The sequence below is a fragment of the Tupaia chinensis genome, unplaced genomic scaffold (assembly GCF_000334495.1).
Source record: "Tupaia chinensis unplaced genomic scaffold, TupChi_1.0 Scaffold000048_1, whole genome shotgun sequence".
NCBI classification, from domain to species: Eukaryota; Metazoa; Chordata; class Mammalia; order Scandentia; family Tupaiidae; genus Tupaia; species Tupaia belangeri.
Window position 1 is genome coordinate 1457663 of NW_006159506.1, and position 25203 is coordinate 1482865.

The window sequence follows — 25203 nt, forward strand, 5'->3', positions numbered from 1 at the left end:
GTTCTTAAGAGTCCTTTTTTTTTTTTTTTTAAGGTTTTTGTCATAGGGCAGGAGCACTCACCAGAGAGACAAAGAGAGATAGTGAGAGCAAAACTGAGAAGTCACCCCCCAGGAGGGGTGGCCATGCTGCAATCCCTTCTCTACCATTCTCCTCGAGGTCCAGGGCTTGAACCATGGTCAGCCATATGGCAGGCGAGTGCCTAAACCAGAGTGCCTAAACCACAACATCATCTGCTGGCCTCCAGAGTACTTATTTTAAAAACTATGATCTCAGATGGCTTAATAGTTACATCACTGGACTCCCATTTTGTCGATTTGATTGACCATGGTTCAAGTCCTGGATCTGGTGGCCTAAAACTCACGCTGGGTATATTTGTGTATGTGCCCGAAATCCCAAGAGGAGAATGGAGGAGAAGTGACTGTGGTGTGGCCATCCCTCCTAGGGAATGATTTTTTGCTTTCTGTCTCTCTATCTATTTCTCTGGTGAACATGTGTACCCTATAGCAAAAATTCTATCTCTAAAAAACAAAACAAAACAAAATTTAAAAATATCTATAATCTCTAGCCTCCCTTTTTGATAACTAGATAGCTACAGTAAATAATGAAATACTAAATTATATCATTTAACTAATATTTCTGCCTCAGCATATTGGAAATTTGATTTTAATATAATTATCAGTATCTCAAAAATAATTCTTATTGGCACTGGACTCTCACATGGCCAACTGTGGTTTGAGCTCTGGACCCAACAGCTTGAAAATCAAACCAGGCACATGTGGATACATGCCCCAAATCCTGAGAGAATAGAGGGAAGGAGATTGCAAAATAGCCATTCCCCCAGTGAGTGATTTCTCACTTATCCTCTCTGTCTTTCTCCAATGAATGCATGGGTCTTATGTCAAAAAAAAAAAAAAAAAGTAAACTAATAATATAATTCTTATTTTCCTAGTGATATAATAGAAACAAATCTTGGTACCTGATATTCAATTTATATATAACATGCTCTTCTTCTGGCTAGTAAAAGTGTATCGAGCAACATGCTGTGAAGTTTCACCTGGTTTAATCTTATCGAGAGTCACAGAGAATTGAGCAGGTTCCAAGTACTAGCCTCTTAAATCACTCTAGAGCAGATATGGTAGGGGCACTGTCTTTATTTTATGTAGAATAATGTGACTCTGTGCAGCAAAGAGAAAAAGACGAAAGCAATGCATGGACGTAATGGAAAGGCTAAACTGTTTCTCTAATCCTATGAGGGTGTATTTAAATGTGAGTCACTTCACTTCTCCAAATCTACTTTCTTATCTCATATTTCCAAGAGCTGTTGAGAGGATTAGATGAAGTAACCATGCAGGGATAGCTCACTATCACACTACTGTGCTTCACAGGTATTGCATTTTTCCCAAATTGGAGGTTTATAGCAACTTTGAATTAAGCATTTTTTGGCACCATTTTTCCAGTAGCACATGCTTACTTCTTGTCTCTGAGTTATATTTTGGTAATTCTCACAGTATTTCAAAGCTTTTCATCAGTATTATATCTATTATGGTGATCTATGATCTTTCCTGCTACTATTACAATTATATAAGAGTGCAATAAACTGCACCCATAAAAGAAGGAAAACTTAATCCATAAATGTATTCAAGGAGGGTAAGAGAGAAGGCATCAAGAGAAAAAGAACGAAGCAAAACATTTAAGGGACACAAAAATGGAAAATGATCTGTAGATGATGAAGTGTATGGTGATTTCTTGGACTGAACCAATATGCAGTGTACTCATGGAGGGAAAATTCATTTGGTATGCTCTAATGATACACAGCGATTGAACGTAAAATAATATTTTAAAAAAAAACACTTTGTTTCTATGGCCCACCAACTAGCCATTCCTGTCTTTTTCTCTTGCCTGTGGTCTTTCAAGTTACACAACAATAGTGAGATTGGGCCAGTTAAAATGGAACAATGTCTTATTTATTTATTTATTTAGGAGAGGTTTTTGCTATAGGGGGCGTGTGCTTGCCAGAAAGACAGAGAGAGACAGAAAGCGAGAAATCACCCCCCAGGAGGGATGGTCACACCGCAATCCGGCAAGCATGTGTCCTATAGCAAACATCTCTCTTAAAAAAAAAAAAAAAATTTAGGCTGTGTTGTTTTCTAGCTATGTGACCTAAACCTCTCTCTAAGGCTCATGAGATTCTTCTGAGCAGTTCCTTTCTCCCAAGATTGTATAAAATTGTATGTATAAACTATTTAGAATAACAGGCATGCAGTAAAGCACACAGTCAATATTGGTTTTCACCATCTTCATTGCCATCATCACATCTTCATTATCATCAACGGTGGCCTCATAGCTTCATGATCATTGAGGTTCCTAAGAGCATCTGAAGACTCCAGTTCTCAGAGACTCGGAGCCCTGAGAAGCAGATAGAGCTGAGCAAACATGGCTGAACTGCCCAGGGTAACTCCAACCTGTGTTGATGCCATTCTGCCTGAGGTTGGTGCATGTGGCTATTTTTAACCACACTCAGGAGAACAAAACCCATGGCCATTCTGAGGCTATCTGATGAGATGTTAGACTGCCTGTGTTTGATGAGTGCTTTTGTACACCCTTCTTTCATTGTGTGATCATGTTCCAAACAGACCCCAACAAAATGGCATCGAAAGCACAAACAGAACCCCAAAGCCTCTTATTTTATGAAATCCTACTTAACTGCTTATTTACCGAAGCCAATGTAACGTGATATAAATCCCTACTTTTTGTATGTCCCATTGCACCTTGTCTTTTTCTACCTTATTTCTATGAAATTATAAAGTATGAATGTTTAACTGGAGAGACAAATAAGGCTATGGAGAGCAGCAGGGGCTATGTTTTTCTGACCTAGAAATTAATAAAGGAAGAGGCTGGTTCTATGGTCCAGCAGTAATGCAAGAGGAAGGGAAGCTGGTCACACATGGAGACTGCAGTTCAAATCCCTGGCCCAGTCACCCTAAAACCACAAGGCAAGTAGGCTAATGCCCAGGATTTAATGGGCTGGAGGACTGCAGGAAGAGAATCATGGCATGACCAGACTCTGGAGGCTGTTTCTCTTTCTCTCGCTCACGTGCAGGTGTGCACAATATCAGACCTTTTAAAAAAGAAAACAAGAAAAGGAAGGAGGGAGGAGCCACATGACACAGTGGTAAGAGGTGAGTCTCTGCAAGACTGATCTACATGAGAAAGGTCCCAGTTTGCACTGCAGACTTCTCTGAGAGTGCCAGGCACATGTGCTCCCAGGATCCTGGGCTGGCTGAAGCTACGGGTAGACTGCAATATCGAGACCCTGGTAGAGGTGTTGTCTGTCTCTGCCCCTCACTCATGAAATAAATATAAAAATAAATAAATAAAATAAACTTAGAGCGAAAGGAAGGAAAGAAGAAGGGAAAGAAGGAAGAAAAGGAGGATAGGAGAAAGAGAAAGAGAAGATAGGAAGGGAGGAACCTGAACCCGGGTATCAGACACTGTGATGGACAGACTCCAGGCTGGTATCCATGGTCCAGCCTCCTTGTTTTCACACCCTCATGTGATTCACCCCTCTTGAACATGGGCAGGAAGTGTGATAGTGGACAGCCAGCATGATGGACTATTGCTCTCATGAGTATGTAATACAGGAAGACTTTATTGCTGGTTTAACACAGCAAGTGGTCAAGCTGGGGTGGGCCATGTGGCAGGGAAGCGAGGACAGACTCTGGGCATTGTCTTCTAGTCTGTAAGAAATGGGATGGAACTGAATGCTGCATGCATGTGCTCTATCATGAGAAAAGGAAGAAGAAAGAAGGAGGAAGGAGAGGAAGAGAAGGAGGAAAGAGGAAAAGGGGAAGGAGAGGTAGGGGAAAAGGAAGAGGAAGGAGAAGAGGTTTTAATCCACATTTTTTAGCATAAAAACTGATGCTCAGGAATGTTAAGTAACTTGCCCAGGGCCACACAGCTACTTGAAGAGAGGGCTATGATTCATAGCGGGAAAGAGACTTCAGTGAATTCTCTGTCTTTTATTTTGGTCAACTGTGTTAAGTTGGACAAATAGTACCCTTGGTTAACATTTCATAAGCAGAATGAAAAAGATGCTAAATATCCATTCCATTTGCACATCACACTGGAATTAATAGGACTGATGAGATAATACCTGTGAAAAGAAACTTCTTTGTTCCCTGGAGAAAGGCTCTTACCGCAGTGAATACTGGAAATAATTTTAAAGATTTTATATTGTAAGTGCATTACTGAGGAAGTGCTTGCTTCCTTAAAATAATTCTTCTTTGTAACTAAAATACAATGAGTTTGAAAGTATATCATTTATATATTTAGCACTATTACCCAGACAGTATTTTAACTATCATTTTTAGAAATGGACTTCAAAGTTGAGTGAATCTCTCACTGGGATTTGTAATGTCTCTTTACATCATTCCTCACTGTGTTTGTTCTGGAAAATGTGCAAAGACAATAGGTCTTTTAGCACTTGAAGATACCTCTTCACCTTCTAGTTTTCTCTGTATTGTTGGAGATTTGTCACTACATTCAGTCTCATAGCCTTCATGCCAGACTAATGATATGGGCTTCTAATAAAGGGATAGAAGAAAAGAATCATTGTGATAACTAATACTTAAAAGAAACCAAGCATTTTTTTTTTTTTAAGAGAGGTTTTTGCTATAGAGTAAGCACACTCACCAGAGAGACAGAGAGAAAGTGAGAAATCACCCTTCTCCGTTCCCCTCTCGGGATTTTGGGCACATACACACAGCATGAGTTTTAAGGTTTCAGACAGCGAGGCCTGGAACTCAAACCGTGGTTGGCCATGTGGGAGTTCAGCACTTTAACCACTACACCATCTGCTGGGCCCAGAAACCAAGTTTTTGACTTTGACTTTGTTTTTAAGATTAATTTAACTTATTATCATTTTTTTAAAATTTGACTAGAGAGAGACAGAGAGAGGTGGAGAGAGGTAAAGTGAGAAAGCAAGTTACAAGGTCCAGGACTCAAACTTCGGTTGGCCATGTGGGAGTCTAGGCCTTAAACACTATGCCACCTGCTGGCCCCAACTTTGATTTTTTTTTTTTTTTTCCTTTTAGAGTCACTGAACTGTGTGCCCTAAAGAATATAGACAAGTTTCCTGGCCAGTGGAATAAAGAATATCTTGTTCCATTCAAGCATTCTGAAAGTGAAATTGAAAAAAGAGAGTTGGTAAGAGAGAGCAGCAGTTAAAATTCAGAGCCAGGATTAACCTTAATATTTTAAGTCACTGTGGGTGCACTCTCTGATGCCTTTAGAAGTCAGGTTAGGCTGATGGCTTCCTGATAGGTTTCAGAAAGTAATTCAAGCTGAAACAAAGGCCCCCAATCCCTAATTCATAAGCACTGCAACCATCATTATTGTGGCTTTTGTGGTATTGAATAAAAGACCATTATGTTTTACAGGATTTTATAAAGAAACAATGTAGTCATAATGGTGATTTAATGTTTTTTTCACCAAAAGGAATAGAAAACTTCGTTTTATAGCTATTCAAAAACCCACAGATAAAGCTAATACAGTATTTGTGAAATGTCATGTCTAGTTATCTTTAATTATTTTCTTTCCTTTGTGTCCCCAAAACCTGAGTCTTTATCTAGATATTTCCACTAAAATGTTACTCTTAGTTATATTACATAACTTTTCTGAGACTGTTTTCTCGTCAATAGAACAGAAATAATGATGACTTATCCTACCTACCTTACGGGGTGCTGATTGAATAACATGAAACCATGATTAAAATTAAATTCCCATATAAAACATAGATATCTCTTAGAAGGGGTATATAAGAAATGTACAACATTAGTAGGTAGGAAGGAGTTCTTTTTTCTTTTCTCTCTTTTGAAGAGTTGTAAAACTTTTGAATGTGAATGATAATGAATGCTCTATTAAAAATAAGTAAATGAAAATACAAACCAATAAATGTTTGTTTCCTAAATTTGGCATTTTTCAAATCCTTTAAGCTGGCACAGTATAATAATCACCTCCCAAATTTAGGACTGGACAAGGGAGCAGTCCCCACCTCCTCTGTCCTGAACACACCTGCTCCCACATCCTCATAACACTCTGACACTAGCATCTCAGAAAGGTGTCATTTCCTTTACTCAGATTCTTCTGGAAAGGATGAAGCATCTCTATAATTTGGCTTACTCAAGGTGCCACACTTTTCACCTCTTCGAGCAAGGACAGTCTTACTGCAGGCTTACTCCCCACTCTCAGGTACAGGGTCTATGAGAGTTCCACAGATTCCCTCCTTCTGAGGATGCCCACCTGCCATCCACCTGAAACTCTTTGCCTCCCTACCCCTAGGCTACCAGCTCTTCACATCCCATTCAGGCCAACTTCCACCTCCTCCTCAAGCTTCTGCCCTATGCTCCTCCCTCATTTTTCTAAATTCCCTTCACTGACCCAGTCATAAGTCAAAAGCAAATCATATCTCCTTTCTGAGGCTCACACATATGTAATTAGGAGCAGGGCAATTTGAAGAGGTACAAATGCTTCCATAGAAGATAGTTGAGCATTCTGTTCTAGAATGTTCTAAGTTGTTCTAGCAACTTATTAAAAACAAGTCACCAGGAGAAACTTGGATCAGTTTGTATGCCAATTCAAGTAGAATACACAGAACAATATTCTGAAGACAATATTATAAAAAGCACTTATTTGGATGTACATATTCTGATTTTTGGCTTTATAATCTCATTTCTTCATGACTTCTGATTTCCACATCTCTGAAATAAGGACACATTGTTTTGCTTGTATTAATAATGCTTTTGTTTCCACCAATAGGCATGGTTGTCTGGACTTGTACATCTACACGTGTATGAATTTTGCTGGTGTTATTTTATATAGCAGTGTGTAATTTGAAGATGTGAGTGACATAAAGACATTCTGAACTCGCCATTTTAACTTGGTTAACACTGCCAGATTCTTTCATTAATTTAAGCCCACTTAACTCTACTCAATATTTAAAAATTTAAGCCCATAAAAAAAATCAGACATCACAAGCTCAAAGTCTCCAGAGAAGAACTGAGGCATTTGGACTATAATCAATGGATCTATTATGTCAGTCATGCCCTGGAAGTGATACTCTACCTTATTTCAGCTGAAGAGAACATGCTTTTCATCTTTTCTAGAGTCTTTTGAAAAATAATGTCTGAGCACTTGTGTTCTAGGCACTCCTCTAGTGATGCATCCATGGAAAGAATAAGCAAATTCTCCTTAAATATTCTAGGAGGAGGGTGAGAAGAACATAATCAAGGGGAAAGAAAGAACCAAAATATTTAAGGGACACAAAAATGGAAAATTATCTGTTGATGATAACATGTATGATAATACCTTTAAGTGGACCAATATACAGTGTATTCCTGCCAGGAAAATTCATTTTATAAGCTGTAATGATATGCAGTGATTGAATCTATAAAATAAAATAAAAAGTATTCTAGGGGCATGAGTGAGATATTGTAAATGGGTGTAAAAATAATACAGTTTCAAGTTGTGGGACTAGTACTACTGTGGACCTGAAGTAGGGAGATCAGCTCAGATAGTAACTGGAGGATGCTGGCAGAACATGGTTCAGGAAATCTCTCTAAGGAGGCAGCATTCAAACTAAGACCTTGAATGATGAGAAAGAGCCAGTTGCATGAGGATCAGGGAAGGTCATTCCAGAAGGAAGGTAAGACATTAGCACAAAATCCCCAAGGTGGAAGTGAGCTCCATATGCATGAGAACAGAAAAATAACTCAGGAGACCAATCATGTGCATAAGGGCAGGAGCAGGAAGAGAGGGAGGGAGGGTCTGATGGTGCAGGCTAGGTAAGGGAGTGCAGGCATTGGGATTTCATTCCAAGTTAGCAGAAGGCCATTTGAGGATTTATGGTTCACTGTAGCTGTCACATGGAGAATAGATTGCATATGAAGGGGGTCAAAAAAGTGTGTGTGTGTGTGTGTGTGTGTGTGTGTGTGTGTGTGTGAAGGAGTGGAAGCCAGAAGACCAGTAAATAACTCAGGTAAGAAAGATGGCAATTTTCAACATGACAGCAGTGGAGTGAATGTCGTTTGAAGTAGACATTCAGATTGTGCTATTCAAGCAACAGAGGTTCATAAAATTGTGATTATGTGGTACAGTCCTACGTCCCTTAAAAACAGGGATAGACTCTGAGAAATACATCATTAGATGATTTTGTCATCGGGTGAATATCAGAGTGTACTTACATAAATCTTGATGGTATATCCTACTAGACACTTAGACTGTATTGTATAGAATATTATATATTGGGTTGTTGGAAAAGTCACAATTAATTTCTACATAGAAAAACATAGACAAATACACATGACTTTTCCAATAACCCAATATAATCTTTAGCATCAGTGACATATGGGGTCCATTGTTGACTGAAATGCCCGCATGTGACATGCGACTATTTATCAAAGGTACCTTAGATGTATCTACCTTTTATGCAGAAAAGAAAGCACAAAACTGAATAGCACATAGACAACATGTGCTATTCATACTTTACATTACAGCATTTTAGAGGTAGAAAGTGCCTTGAAGGTTAAGTTAATGGATGAAAAAACAGTGAATATTTTAGGTAAAGTAACTTCCTCAAGGATACACAACTAGCTGGCTTCAAAATCAAGAAGAAATCTTCTCATATTCCATCTTTGTCACCATATTTGAGCTCATTCTTCATTTGAAATGTGCTCTTCAGAGCACATCATCATAAGGAATCTGAAGCCAAAGTTACTTAAAGATAATTTTAGGAAGATGACTTTTATGTAAGTACTTCATATGTCCTGAGACTTTGACTGATGGTAATACAGAAGAAGTCAGTAGTCCTGGCTCAGAGAGAGAAGGTATTTTTAGCATTACAGTAAGACCTTCCACATCCCTGTCTTTTTTATCGATATTTCTGTACGCCCAACAACATAAGAAAAAACAAAGGTATGGGATTCATTTTTTCCAAGTAATGGTTTAAAGATCTGAAACTAAATTATTTCTTGAGGTCCAGCCTCAGTGGCGCAAACAATGTAGTACTGATCTACATACTGGAAACTACGTGGCTGGCTATGAGTTTGGATTCCTGGTAAACCTGAAACACACAGAATGTATGTGCACCCAAGGTCTTGACTAGCTAGAAAGCTCAGGGAAAGGGATCATAGTATCACCAGATCCTGCTGGGGGTGTCCCTACCTGTCCTTCTGTCATTCTCTCTCTCATGTGCACATGTGCCCTCATGAAAGAAATAAACTTTATATATAAAAAAAAATATTTCTTGAGGCAGAGAACATCAAAGCAAGCAACAGTATAAATGAAATCTAAGGCATTAAATATTGCAACTTTACTTGCATTGAAAATTAATGAGTTTTTATGCTAGAAATTGTTGACTCCCTTAAGAGTTAATTTGCATCCCAGTTACCAAGGCCAGATTGAAAGAGCACAGAAGTGCTTCCTGTTGACAAGAGATGAATTGTCTATTTGAGACCTGCTACAGCCATGTTTATCTTTTTAGTGTTTACAATTCTACATCCATAACTGGATGATGATTAACTTTCTTTATTGTCATGCTTCAGAGGAACAAATGTGTTGACCTGTCAAGGAGACCATTAGTCTAAAACTCAATCTATGTGCGTGATCCACTCCAGTTATAGTTTATATATGAATTCCATCTCAGACTCCTGGTTGATGTCAAATTTTCAAATACTCTTCTCATAATAAATGTTGTATCCTGGGATTTCAGACTGCATACTTTAGGGATTATGGCTGAGAACCTCTACATTTTACCATAATTCTGATAGAGATGGACATCACTTGAGTTTACTTACTCATTAACCTTTGTGAAGTTTCTCCCTGATACATTTTGTTTTTTGTTTCCACCTCTGTAAATTGAGACAAGTGTCAAGATTTGATGGTCTAAGAGTCCTTTCTTCCTTCCCCCTAATTAAAAGACACAGCAGCTATTTTAAATCCTCATTAAAAATTGTGCATGCCTTTTAAAAATCCAAGACCATATTTATGAGATGCATATTTTTCAGCCCTTACATTTAACCTTGTCTTTTCTTATTTTTCCGAATTACACAGAGGTGTTAATGTCATTACTGTGTGAGCATTAATGAATGCAGATGGTTCTAAATTATATCATGGTTACCATTCTTGTTCTGTCTTTCAAGGTATGCGGCAAGAGCATAGAACAATTCCAGACTGGCTGATGTCTTTTAAGAGGTAAGAAACAATGAGAAAAAAAAAAAAGCCATGCCTGGAGCATGCAATAGCATAATATGAATTTAAGAAGGGTGTAGACTTCTTTATTTTTTTAGAGAGATTTTTTGGTATAGGGCACATGCACTCACTGGAGAGACAGAGGCGGAGAGACAGAAGGTGAGAGATCCTCCTCCAGTGGGATGGCCACACTGCAACTCCTCCATTCTCCTCTTGGGATTTGGGTTCACATACAAATACACCCAATGTGAGTTTTAAGCCACCGGGTCCAGGACTCGAATCATGGTTGACTATGTGGGAGTCCAGCAACGTAACCATTATGCAATCTGCTGGTCCCTAGAAGGGGACAGAATTCTGATCCATGTGTTTGCCTCCAGCAGGGCCTACACATTAGCTACTCAGTTATAAAATAATAGATGAAATTTACTTCTATTTTAAAGATTCATCTTTTGCTCTTAGGTCACTTAGGTGCAAACCATAATAGGTATATAACCAAAGGCTTGAATGAGGGTTCTTATCTGAATGATTTTTATCACTTGGGTATCCGATGCTTCCTGTTTTCTGATAAACCTAATGTCAATAAACTATAAAGACTTATCTTCAAGCATTTACATAGTTTTAGAAATGTAGTATAACTTCAATATTTATTTATTCATTTGTTCATTTATCTAGTTAATAAGTATTGAGAATCTACTCTGTGCAGTGCAATAGATTGTTTCATAAGAAAACATGGAGAAACAGTTTAACTTTGTTTCCTTTTTCTAAGAGAACCCCAAATATCAACAGTTCTTTGATAACTTCACATTTGAATTTCTATAGTTCAATTTCTAAAAATGTTTATTTATGAAGAAATAGATCTTCAATTAGTATATTCTGTCATCAGGTGACCATAGGCTGGGAGTCTAAACTTCCATGCTCTTTGGTTTCCTTGTCTCCCTTTTCTCCTTCATTCATAATTTTTTATTAACATGTCCAATAAAGAAACAATTAATATAAACTTTAAATATGTTGAGACCATAAATCAGGTATTTAAAGAAACAAATACCTTACTTTTTTTTGAGAGAGAGATTTTTGCTATAGGGCACGTGCGCTCACCAGACAGACAGAGAGAGACATAGAGACAGAAAGCGAGAAATCACCCCCCAGGGGGAATGGTCACGCCGCAATCCCTTCTCCTCCATTCTCCTCTCGGGATCTTGGGCATGCACGCACACGCGCCCGGTGTGAGTTTTAAGCCACTGGGTCCAGGACGCGAACCGCGGTCGACTACGTGGGAGTCCAGCGACATAGCCATTACGCTAACTGCTGGTTTCCAAGAAACAAATACCTTACTATCAATGCCTTTTTACACTCTTTTTTCCCCCCTACAATCTTTGAATCTTATCTTAAGGGCCATTAACTAAAAGAACAAAGTAAGTTTCTGGAAAATCAGGTCAGCTTAGTATCACATGTGGTTGGGGTTTTTAGTTCATTTTCAGTTTTCAGACTGCAGTGAGTTGTGAATTTAATAAAAGGGGTGTCAGATAAAGTGATGTAAAGTCATCTTTATTTTCTTTTATGATCTTTTATTCATCATACCCATTCTAGTCATGAAACTAGAGTCCAATTCAACATCTCACTTGGGCTATTTTAGAGAGTCTCAACACCTTAAACTTCTGTTACTATTACTCCATATCTCAAGTCAGGATTGTAGATTATTTTTTCTAAAATATAGGATTACTTTTATTACCCACCTAGTCAAATGCTTTCAAATCAATTTCTATCTCCTTTTATTTTAGTTAATTAATTAACTAATTACTCTTTTAGGTTTTTTTCATAGGACACATGTACTTGCTAGAGAAAGACAGAGAGAAGGAAAGTGAGCAATCATCTCCTAAAAGAGATGGCTATGCCATAGCCCCCCCCCCCATTCTCCTCTTTAGATTTTTGGGCATGTATATACATGTGCCCAGGATGATTTTCAAGCTACCAGGTCCAGGACTTGAACCATGATCGGCCGTATGGAAGTCCCCATATTCTCCTTTTAATCAAGCACAGAATTACTAGTCTTGCACTAAGGCAATAATTTGGTACCAAACTGCTCATCTATCAAGCTTTCTAAGAGTCGCTCAAGGCTACAGGAGGCTGAGATATAAAACATCACGTAAACAGATCTTTCTGTTACTGGAAAGCACTTTTTTCTAGCCTTTCAACTTATGTTTTGACTTTTCTCCTTTTGAGAAATCCCACTTATGCACCCTCACCCCAGGCATTTCCTTTCCTTACCTCTGTAGCGTTTCCCTTGACCAAGAGCTACAATGTATGCCTTACTTGTGTTCCAAATTGCTTTTTAGAAGGGCTTGCAATTTTTATAATAATTTTAATTTTTTCCCCAAATGAAGTTCCTTTTATTGATTTTACTCGTTTAAAAAGCAATACCTTCTCATTACAGAAAAACTGAAAAATGAAGATATAGGAAGAGAAGGACCTCGAAATCATCCCTAATCTCACATATCCAGAAGCAACGAGTGAATTTTCCAGTATCTCCTCCTCCTGCAAGGATATTATACTTTAAAAAGACACCAACTGTTATAAATGAAAGAAACAAAAATAAAGTAGAAACTTCACCCTAGGATATACCTATTTACTTCTCATAGTTAATGTCTTATTAAAAGAGCACATCCCCATAATGTTTTGCCTTTTTACGCAATCTAAATTTACTTGAATCTCTGGATTTTCCTGTGTAACGTTTGGTACTAAAAACATATAATTCTGTTGTAGAAAAAGGTACTGTATAAGAACCAGCACTAATTCAAAGTAAATGCAAAAATCTGACAATTCCAAATTAGTAGGAGACGAGGGAAGCATCACATTCCACTTTAAGCTGAGAATTTCATGATCTTCTATAAATACATCTTTTGACGCACTGGCATCAGATGCCGCGAGATCACAGAATGACAGCTCCATTCCCTACCCACTCAGCCAACTGCAATTGGTTAAGGTTAGGTAGGTAATCAAAGCCCACGGCTACTTCTTTGTTCAGATAATTCTAGCTCTGATTAACCTGACAATCACACTCCAAAATTAAGTTTTCTACAGCAAAAGAGGGACATTAAACAACCGCTGAAGAACCAAAGTGATTAATGAGTATCCAGAAGGCTCAACTACCAAATCATAATAGCTCCAAATATCCTATTTATTGCAGACTCCCCATCCTCTTGCATAAGAGAATCAAGCTTTTCCGTTCATTTTCATGCTCTCGTATAATGTAGTGTGAAGAAGGTTACATTCAAATCCACCACAGCTTTCCTCAGCTCATCAGTATGTTTGCCCAGGGCCAGTCTTCTCAGAAAGGGTGCACACTTTTAAGCTGGCTTTTGCTTCTATAAAAATATTAAATTGTGTCAGCTCTAAGAATATCTCTCCCATAAACATCAGGGTCTGCCAATCCTAGTGAATTGGATCTGCATCCGTATGGGGATTCATGTTGACTTTCATGGATGAAAGTATCTTCTTTTGACACGGTCTATTGATACTGATGCTGTGGTCATTTCTAATTAGGTCCCAGAGCTAGATTTTCCATTGACCAGCTTTCATTTACATGTCTATATTTTAAGATAAGCAGAGCCAAGTTCTCTAAGTTTAAATGAGGGGCATCTTTGGGTTAAAAGGTCTTCGTGTAGGCAAGAGGGGTCTTATAATCTCTGAAACAATATGTAAAATGGAACAGTATGACTCTTTGCATGCTGGGAAAATGGTCTATAACTTTTACCATTTTCTCAAAGAGTTTGTGACCTCAAAATGTCTAAGGGCCCTTGCCCTACATTAAATATGGTTGAGGAGATTTGCTTTTATAGTTACCTAGAGAAGTTACAGCAATGATTTGCGTCTAAAGCAATTAAGCAAAAATCAGGGAAAGTCCTTCGAAGAAAATCTAGAAATTCTAAATTTTAGTCAATAATATTATTTCAGGCTTTTTTTTTTTTTAAAGTTTTTGCTATAGTGTGAGTGCACTCAGCAGAGACAGAAAGTGAGAAAGAGAGAGAGAGAAAGAGAAAGAAAGAGAGAGAAGTAAAGTGAGAAATCACTTCTCCACGCCCAGGGAGACAACCACACTTCTCCATTCTCCTTTCAGGATTTAGGGCACATGTCCAGCATCATCTTCAGGCTGCCAGGTCCAAGACTTGAACCATGTGTGAGCTTTGTGGAATCCAGCACCATAGCTCCATGCCACCTGCTGGCCCATTTCAGGGTAAATTGTTCTGGGTCCAGCCTTCAGGCCTGGTGGTTATGGGAGCCAGATCCTACATGGCTGACTGCAGTTCAAATCCTGGTCCTGGCAGCCTGAAAAACATGCTGAGCCTCTATGCACACATCTACCCTCCTGACAGGGTGAAGAAATGGAGGAGGGCGAGAAATAGGGTGAAAATATACAACTAGAAATGGAAAATTATTGACGATAACATGCATGATTAAGCCACTATACAGTATATTCTGGATGGGAAATCACATTTTGTATGCTGTGACTGTGCTCAGTGAATGAATGCAAAATTAATTAATTAAAAATTAAAATTAAAATTAAAAATAATAATAGAAAAGAAAAAAAAAAGAAATGGAAGAGAAGGAAATGTGTTATGACCACTCTCCACCGGGGAGCACTTCCTTTCTCATGCTCTCTGTCTCTCTCTAGGGTGAATGCATGTGCCCTCTGTCCACTGAAAAAAAAAAACAAAAATAAATGGATCTCTTTCTTATATCAGTAGCGAATAAGGGCCTGTTTTATGCACAGAAACAACCAGAAGGGATGACAGCAAGTGATGACACATAGGATCCCAAAGATGTGTTTATTTAGGTGCATATTGGGATGTTGTTAGCTGCCTAGTTTTAAGGCTATTGAAATAACTAGTCCTATGGAACTCTTTGATCCTTCTACAATCAGGGTGTCATGGGGAATGCTACTCATTGCACGGAGTATGCTTCCGAGAGGTCCCAGGAGAAGCCCATGCTTGATCTTCATTTCAGGATTAATTGTCCTTAACTTGAGCTATTATTTCCTTTATATTGACTTATGGACATTGTGAATTATGCAAACCTACAAGTTCTCTAGCATCGTATGCTTAATATACACTGAAGGTGATTTTCCTGATTAACATTAAAGTAATGACATTGATAAATTATGCACTTAAAAATAAAATAGAGAAGATTCCAGGGTATCTTGTGACAATGTCATAGTCATTTGAATTACCATAAGTTTTCTTCTTCCTCCTCCTCCTCCTCCTCCTCCTCTTCTTCTTCTTCTTCTTTTTTTCTTTTTTAAGACAGAAAGCTATTTGTGTGCACTTACCACCAGCTGGGACTATGTTGGGGGGTCTAGGTTCAATTCTTGGTCTAACCTGGATGTCAGGCATTGTGGTGTGTGTTAATCCCAGTGGCTTGGGAGCATTAAGGCAGGAGCATTATAAGCTTGAGGCTGGTTCACACATAAAAAAGACCTGTCTAAAGTGTGTACTTGCCAGAGAGACAGAGAGAAACAGAGACAGAAAATGAGAAATCACCTCTCGGGAGGAAGGCCATGCCGAAATCTCTTTTCCAACCTTCTCCTCTTGGGATTTTGGTCATGCACACATATGTGCCCAGCATGAGTTTCAAGCCACTGAGTCCAGGACTCGAACTGCAGTCAGCCCTTTGGGAGTCCAGTGACATAACCATTATACCATCTGCCGGTTTTCCCATAAGCTTTCTTCTTGAGTAGCAGAAAGAATAACAAATGGCAAGGTGGCTGTAACTGGATCCCCACAGAGGACTAAATCTCACAGGTAAAAATCACATATGTATAGAGGTGGGGAAAACCTTGAGAATTATTACTAAATTTAATTAAGTTTTCAATTTTTCTAGTCCAACTATGTACTCTGACTGCGTCATCATAATACACAGGTTTTGTACTTCTGGCTACTTTGCCCACCACTTTATTATATTTTTTTCTTTTCCTCTTTTTTTTTGGGGGGGGGTGGTGATGGAAGAGGGTAACAACTTCAAAGTTTTCTTTAAATTCATGCTATCTTATTGGAGAATGTTTATCCTTGTAAGCTACTCAATTTCTGGGAAAAATAAAGGTAAATGCATAAACGGGAATATTATAATTAATGTATACTCCATTGATTTCCTTGTTCTAAGTCAATCAGTGAAACCTTTAGAGTTTTGGAGGTAGTCATGGGGAAAAATTACTTTCACGCTCAACAGTAGAGAGCCTTGTAATCTATGTGACTTGCCAGAACCACACTGAGAAACACTCCCAACCCACTAAAATTATTCATTGAAATTTAAACAGGGCCCAGTTGTGGTGGCGTATGTTGCTAATACTCTGTACTCCACAGGTTGGGACCCCTGAGGGGCCTGGGTTCAATTCCTGGTTTAATCTGGACATCAGGCATGGTGATGTGTGCTTGTAATCCGTGACTTGGGAGCATTGAGGCAGGAGCCTTAAAAGCTTGTGGCTGGCTCAAACATAACAAGGTCTGTCTAAAGCCAGTATGGCAGCACACACCTGCAGTCCCAGCTGGGAGGCTAAGGCGGGAGGATGGTGAGATGACAAGACCCTATCCAAAAAAACAAAAACAAACAAACAAAAAAACCAAAAAAACACAAAAAAACAGGGGCTGACAGGTGGCTTTGTGGTTAAGGGTGCAGACTCCCACATGGCCGACCGCAGTTCGAGTCCCAAACGTGGCAGCTTGCTTTCTCACTTTCTCTCTTGCTCTCTCACTTTGTCTATCTCTGGTCAAATTACTTTTTCACTTTCTTTTTCTCTGTCCCTCTCTGGTCAAATTCAAATAAATAAATACACAGATAAATAAAGTTAAATAAAATAATTCTTAAAAAAAAAAACAAAAACAAAAAGCAACTAGCTCAATCAATGAAACACTGTGTTCTGAACATGGAAGTAGGTTGCTCTCTGGGATTTTGGCATCCTGTACCGATTTCTGATTGATATGAAAACCCTCAAAAGGGCTGCCCCCATAACGCAGGAGTGAAACACTGTGCTTAGGGAGCTGGATCCCATGTGGCTACACTGTGCTTAGGGAGCTGGATCCCATATGGCTACACTGTGCTTAGGGAGCTGGACACCATATGGCTGACTCCAGTTCAAGTCCTTGCCCTGGAGACTAGCAAAGCACACTTATCATGTGAGTGTGCATTCCCCAAATCCTGACAGGATAGAAAATTGGAGGAGAAAGGATTCCAGCATGACCATGCCCCATTTGGGGGGGTATTTTATTTCTCTCTCTCTTACAAGTGCATGTGTTTTCTGTCACAAAAAAAAAAAAAGAAAAAAGATAAAAAGAAGAAAGGACCATTCAAATCCATAGATGGGTTTGCCTTCCTATAATAACATCTAAGCACAATTAACACTAGTGGGTAGGATTTGGCACTCTGTTTTTTAATTCTCTTGAAAAATTCTGAGTCTTATTGATTTCTGAACTATTGGAATGTTTTATGCATTGTATTGTTTTTAAACTCAGTGTTCACTTAAAGAATGAATGCTTTCAAAGTAACTACTTGGATCCACTGTGTTAATTTAAGTTCATTCAAAAATGCCAAATGAAGTGTTTCCCATTTGTCATTCATTTTTCTAAGTACTTTAAATACATTAACTTATTTATTCCCCTCCCAAAATCATATAAAAAAACCTGATATGATTCCTCCTATTTTGTCGATGAAGAAGTCTAAGCACAGGGACCAGCAGTTGACATAATGGCTATGTTGCTGGACTCCCATGTAGTTGACAGTGGTTTGAGTCCCAGACCTGGTGGCTTAAGCTCATGCCGGGCATGTGTGCGTGCGTGCCCACGATGCTGAGAGAAGAATGGAGGAGAAGGGATTGCAGCTTGGCTTTCCTCTGGGGCAGGGGGTGATTTCCCTCTTTCTATCTCTCTGTCTCTCTGAGGAGTGCATGTGTCCTATAGCAAAAACAAAACAAAACAAAACAAAAACAACAAACAAAACAAAACAAAACAACAAACAAAACTCTCTCTCTCAAAAAAAAAAAAAAAAAAAAAAGCTGTGGGTTTAGACTGCTGCAGGCTAGAAACCTACCCTGGGAAAGGAAGCCTGCCACTGCTTCCCTTTCCTGACTTGAGCTTCTGTTCTTCTTACTGCACTGGCCCTCACCTCCAGCCATACACCTGCTAGATGCCTCCATCCCTCCAAGGTCCGGGAAAGCAGAGAGCAAGGAATGCTTTGGCTGCTCAGAACTGTTGGAAGCCAGCCAAGGTTTCTCCCAGCTGTGGCACACCTTCATGGTTACCCTCTGTCCTGGAGGGCCTTGTGAGTTGTCCGGAAACATCCACCACCCAGCTTTCCTCCAGCCCCCACGCACTTGGTGTCTCTTCCTGGCAGCTCTCTGGCTAAGTGTCTGGCTGGTCCCTTGTGGCTTTTCGTTAGCTCCTTGTTCTCAGAAACCTGCTGTCATACAGTTTCTCTCAGTTGGAGTGTCACTGCCTCACTGGTGGCTCTCTATGGCAAAGTTTACCTAAGACAGTACTAGGCAAGTTTTCTGTTTCTGCCCACATCTTGTCCTCTGGAAACACACATCTTTGGCTTTGAGTTGATAAGAGTGCAGAGTCTTCTAAAACCACAGACCTGCACCCTGCTGTCATAGCCAGCTTTTGGTCTTGTATTCTCAGAGCTGTGTCATACAACAGTCCATAGTGTTCTCCAAGACCTAATGGGCATGCAAGATAAATTTCCTTATGGTTTTCTTTTCTTGTTTTATTGCCAGTAGGCATATGCATTTGCCAGAGAGAAAGAGAGAGAACATCCCTTTCTGTGGTATGGTCATGTTGTAATTCTTTTCCTCCATTTCTCCATTCCATCATGATTTGGGGCATGCATGTACTCACACACATGCACACATGCACCTGATGTGTTTTTCAGGCCACCAGGGCTGAGATAGGAACTGTAGTTGGCCATGTGGATTCTGGCTCCCAATGCATGGCGCTTAACCGTTAATTACAGGGTTGCCCTCTTGTGGTTTTCTTAAAGCTTCTCTTATTTGGCTTGAGACTGAGGGAATTTGTTTGAAGTACGGACTCCTCATAGGGCTCACAACAAAGACGATGTTCCCTAAAGTTTCCTTGCAAGGAATTTTCAGAATATCAAACAATATTTCTAAGACCTGGTGCCTAATGCCACTTGCTCACAGATCTGAGGCAGCTTGTGTGAACTTTGGCCATTTATCGAACCATTCTTCCATTTGTAAATCCAATTTCCATTGTAAATCCATAGCACTACTGTAATAATATCTAGAGATACTCTGAAAGGTTGACAAACATGTTGATGAAGCCTTTAACCCAATATCCTGGCACAGAGTAGGTAGTTGATAAATGATAGCTATTATTTAAAAATATCAGTAATCTTTCTACAAAATAACCTGTGAGTTGCCTCCATTGAAGGGTGACTGGCTACAGCTGGAGTCCAGGAGGCTCGAGGGAGGAAGTGCCCTGGAGTTACCAGCCTGTGGTTTAGGACTGGAGCCACATTCATTATTGGTCAGCTGTTCATTTATCTGTCCTCTTCTTTTGAGCATCCAAGACACAACCACATTGAATGACCGCATTGGTAGACCTCAGAGAAACGGAGTGCCCAGCCTACCCAAATGTGCACTAATCAAATCTTTCTTGGAAATCCTAGGTATCTGTACTAAGTTTTCAAGCTTTGTTTGTTTGTTTGTTTTAGAGGTTTCCTCTGTGTCAAGGTTTCAAGTTTAGTTTTGTTTTGTTTTTAGAGGTTTTTTGCTTTAGGGCACATGCACTCACCAAAGAGAGAGCTAGAGATGGTGACTGGGAAAGTGAGAAATCAACCCCCCAGAAGGATGGCCTTGTCACTATCCCTTCTCCTCCAATCTCCTCCCAAGATCTTGGGCATGCACGCACATGCGCCCAGTGTGATTTTTCAAGCCACCAGGTCCAGGACTCAAACTGTAATGTCACAGAACTCAGAGAGGAAAGGAGAAAGCAGATAATGGAGTAGGGGGATATTATACAAAACCCCTTTTTTTTTTTTTTTTTAAGTGATTTTTCCTATAGGGCATGTGTGCTCCCTGGAGAGACAGAGAGACAGAAAGAGAGAAATCACCCTTTAGGGGGGATGACCACATTGCAGTCCCTTTTCCTCCATTCTCCTCTCAAGATTTTGGACACACATACACATGTACCTAGCGTGAGTTTTAAGCTGCCAGGTCCAGGATTCGAACCGCAGTTGACTAGTTGACTACATGGGAGTCCAGTGATGTAACTGCTATGCCCACCTGCTGGTTCCACAAAAATATCCTTTTGCTTTGAAACAAGTGTTCTTTGTCCTTAGAGACACTAGAAATACTGGTCTGCTGATGATGCAGGGCAGAGTGAATACTCAACATAAATGCCAGGCTAGGGGGACGGTAAGTAATGCATACTCGTATGAAATACTCATCCAGTTTTCACTTCCTCCCTCATGCTGGATCAGGTTCTGGTAATGTGCACACTGGTTACCTAAGAAGTGAGTGGCTACAGATTTGCACTGCAGCAGAGGGGAGAAACCCAGGCCTTGAATAATTAGTCTCTAAATCACTGAAAGTTCTGACACCTTGACGATCCCAAGAATCAGCTAGAACAAGGATCATGACAACTGCACTGTAATTGAGGACGCCTGATCTACAGACCTAGCTTTTCCGGTTCTTCATCTGATGTAGGTGAATTATTTATTATAATCTGAAAGCAGGAAAAAAGGGCTGGATCTGTAACTCAGAACTTAAGGGAACTGGATCCCACATGGCCAACCATGGTTCAAATCCTGGCCCTGGCAGCTTGAAAAATATGCTGGAGTCTGTGTGCTTGGGTGCCCAAAATCAAAATCATGATGGGGGGACCAGCAGTTAGCATAATGGCTATGTTGCTGGACTCCCATGTAGTTGACCATGGTTCAAGTCCTGGACCCAGTGGCTTAAACTCACACCGGGCACATGTGCATGTGTGCCCAAGATCCCAAGAGGAGAATAGAAGAGATGGGATTGTGGCATGGCCACTCCCCCAGGGGGTTATTTCTCACTTTCTGTCTCTCTGTCTTTCTCGTGAGCTTACGCACCCTATAAGCAAAAACATTTCAAAAAAACGAAAAAGAAATCATGATGGTAAGGAGGAAGGGAAGAAACAGGATTGTGGCATGACCATGCCCTACTGGGGCACTTTTTCTCTCTTTCTTTCCCTGGAGAGCACATATGTCCTTCGGCCATTAATAACAAAACCAAAAACAAACCAAAATAACTATAACAACAACAAAACACACACAGATCCTGTGGCAATTAAAAACAAAAATAACTACAAAACCCCCCAAAAAACACAGACCTGAGTCCTTTATTGTTTTGAATGACTATAGACATATCCTTTATGAGGCTAATAATAATAATGATAATAATAATGTCATCTCTCCATAAATTTTTTTAACGTATGAACCACTTTCCCATACATGATTTCATTTGATCATTAGAGCAACCACTCTTGGGATAGGTAAGAATTTATATTTCTATTTTATAGTAGAACAAATTGAGATACAAAAAGTTATTTATGTTGCCCAAATTTACAACTAATAGGGGGTGAAATGAGAATTAGGACCCACGTTTTTCTGACGCCAAACTTACTCTGTAAGTGTGAAGTTATCATCTAAACAAAATGCTTAGGACTATGTGGTTGAAATACACATATGTGAAGGACTCAGAACCTGTTTGAATTGTTCTAGAATTTTCCACTAGAGGTACTATAGAGCAAAACAGCAAACTATCTCCCTGGATTATCTCTTCTGTAGTAAATCAGCAATAAATTGTGACCGCAGAGAACTGGAATAGAAAATTCCATGACACACACTGTTTCATGTGTGTGTCATGTCCCTTCTCTTGTTGCCCTTGGAGGATAGTAAACAATGAGTCACTAAAGAGCTACAAAAATTCATATAATGCAATGAAAGAGAAGCATCACAATATGAAAAAGAGCTGGAGACCAGACAAATGGATTAATTTGAAGGTGTGGAAATTTTTCAGTGGATGCCTGATATTTAATCTTCAAGACACAGTGATCTAACACTTTGACTGAGAATGTGCCAAAGTGCAACTGTTGTGTGTGCTTCCAATGTTTTCCAGATTCTGCTTTTCCCAGCTAGTGTCTCTTGCGAGGACATGTCTGGCATTTCCCATGCCTGCATTTTCTTGGGTTCACAAGTAAATGTAGAACTGTTCTACTTTCCAACAGATTTTTCCAAACAGTGGAGAGGAGGCTGACTTGTACAGATAGTTCTGAATCAATTTGTTTTGGCTACAAGAACCTTGGAAATTTTATACCTACGTTGGTAATAGTTGAGAGATCAAGATTAGATGGAAATAATAACTCTAATTCTTGTATTCTAAGAGGTTGTGCACTTTTTCCTAAACGGTTTGATTTCTTTATTGGAACAAAGCTATCAGTCACTAGAGAATATTCTGAAGAACTCTTTTATAGCTGTGTATAGAGATCAGGAGAACTTGGTGACCTAAAACCCCCCACCTATGTTCTGAGTAGCTTGCAAAGCAACTCCGTGTGAAGTTACTGAGTCTGTCTCTCACTTCTAGAATATGGGTTGGTCGTATGACTTAGTTTGGCTGATTATTAAACAGAGGCTTAAAATGTGCTTGTTTGTTAGAATTTGCCTTTTGTAGCTAAGGGGAACCTGAACAAATTCAAACTGGCCTCCTGGGGGGGGTGAAGGACTGCTTGCACACAGGCCTCAGGTAGCCCAACTATCTAAGCTGTCCCAGTGAGGCTCTGGACATGTGAGTGAGGTCATTTTTAACCATCTAGCCATAGCAAGACTGATGGGACCAGAGGGAGAACCCAGATGCCTCAAAAAAATCATGAGAAATAATGAATGTTATTTTAGGCTAATTATTGAAGTGGTTTGTTACATGGCAAGCACTGACCAATACACCCAACAGTTCCTCTCAACAGGACAAATAATTGAAAAGTAAACATGTGCTCATTGGTGGGGATCTGACACAATATAGAATCCTCCTTAGTAGTAGAAGGAGGTATGATTTCAGTACATATTCTTCCTGAAAAATGTAACTAAAGTCCTCCAACTTACTGATAGAAAAGCAAATTTGAGGTTTGCTTTCCTCTCACTTCGGGGAAATATATCAACAACAAAATCTATCATTTTTAATGCAGTTACTACATTCTAGCTATTCCACTCAGCATTTTAGACTCATTGTCTCACTCAGTCATAACAATAGTACTGAAAGGTTTCATTCTTTCTATTTTCTAATTTAAGAAACTATGAATCAGAAAGATAAACTTGTCCATAGTCCCATAGTATGTGACAGAGCTAGGATCGATTTCAGATCATTCTGAGTTTCTTCTTCTTTTCTTTCTTCTTCTTCTTTTTTTAATCACTATACATCTTTACAGTATACAAAATGAATTTTGACACCTTGAGTATACTGCATATGGGTCCAGTCAATGCTATTATCATACACACTATTATCAGCAGAATTCTGACTCTTAATCACTTTACATATGGCCTCCCCTGGAATTAACGATTACTGTAAATAAGCTTATAACCACTTTCACAGCTTTTGATGTGTAGAAAAGTCTGGAGTGGGTAAAGAGAGAAGCAGAAGACTTGTATAAAAGGATGCTATGAGACATGATAACAAAGTTCACTTTTTTCATAATTTTGCCTTCTACCACTGCTTTGTGATTAAAGGGCCCTTAAAATAGTACATTTCCCACTACCCACTGCAAACACCGTAGGTAGTAAAGGTTAATACATGATCATCATCATTCGATTATTACACAAATGCGACCTAAATTCTACTTCTTTGCCAATCACCACCATAAAAATCCTGTCATCATATACATGCACACACAGACACATACATGTATGCACACATAAGCACATGTATACATATATGCACACAGGGCCCTATTATTCTCTTTATGCTGTAAAATAAGAGAATCCCTCTAGGTAGGTGAAGTTTTTTTTTCTTTCTTTCTTCATGGCTAACCCCGTGGGGACACTCACAGTTAAGACAAGTCATAATTTCATTGCACATCTTGCTCCAATCCAAATACTGTCCTGGTAATTTGGTCTTCCTTCTCAAAACGGGACACTTGTCAACACATTCTTCTGTCCACCCTAGCTTGTTAATAAGATAGGAAAGATGTTTAAAAACAAAAGAAAAAAAATCAAAGCCTCTCTTCCAGGCTGTGGCTATTGTAATTTAAATAGATAAAATGAAAGATTTACCACTTCTGAAAAGCTGTATGATACTCTAAAACTATGAAGACGGAAGACAGGTTGAAGCTATGATTTCAATGGACAAATGGCACCCTGACAAAAGTCTACAAACCATAATGTCATATAATCCAAGGTCCTCAAGAATAAAAACGCCATGTCCCAGAGTAATGATTTACACCCCTGGGGAGGGAACCCAATCAGGCTTTATCACTCCCTGACATAAAACCCAAGATACCCACCCACAGAGTTTAATTACTTGAAGCCTAGAGGGAATGACTGAATTTACCTTAGAGAGAACTTCAGATTAAGAGAGGAATAAATGTTTAAGGGATGACATGTATTCTTTGAAACTCAAAAGAATGGGTTTGATAAAAGCTCTCCCAGAAGAAGAGAGAAGTGGTCCACATCTCTTTTGAATATATCAGGTATCTTCAGTATATTAAGGAGATGAACTGATGACTTCTTTATGTTAACACCAATGTTGATGCATCTCTAAATTACAAAGCATGTATGTGACTCCAATTCCGAGTTGCCATGAAACCATTTAAAATAGCATTGGTGGAAGGCTCCAGAATCTAAGAATATTCACCTAAAAGTTCCGTTCACTTATCCGATACAACCCACTGGCAGAAGTCAAGAAGTGAGCTGAATAAATTTTCTTTGATCTTTTCCCTTTT

At 39.2% G+C, this 25203-nt stretch overlaps 1 protein-coding gene across 1 annotated transcript in view; it reads right to left on the reverse strand.

The window, feature by feature from the left end:
* The window catches only part of LOC102474151 (phosphatase and actin regulator 1), a 418994-nt gene extending 394016 nt beyond the window's left edge, over positions 1-24978 (reverse strand). The window contains exons 1-2 of the mRNA XM_006141181.3: positions 24813-24978; positions 24311-24424 (exon numbers count right to left, since the gene is read on the reverse strand). Of these exons, the coding sequence (XP_006141243.1) occupies positions 24311-24341 (31 nt within the window). The 5' untranslated portion in view covers positions 24342-24424; positions 24813-24978. The remainder of the gene's footprint in view (positions 1-24310; positions 24425-24812) is intronic.
* Between the last annotated feature and the right edge of the window lie 225 nt (positions 24979-25203).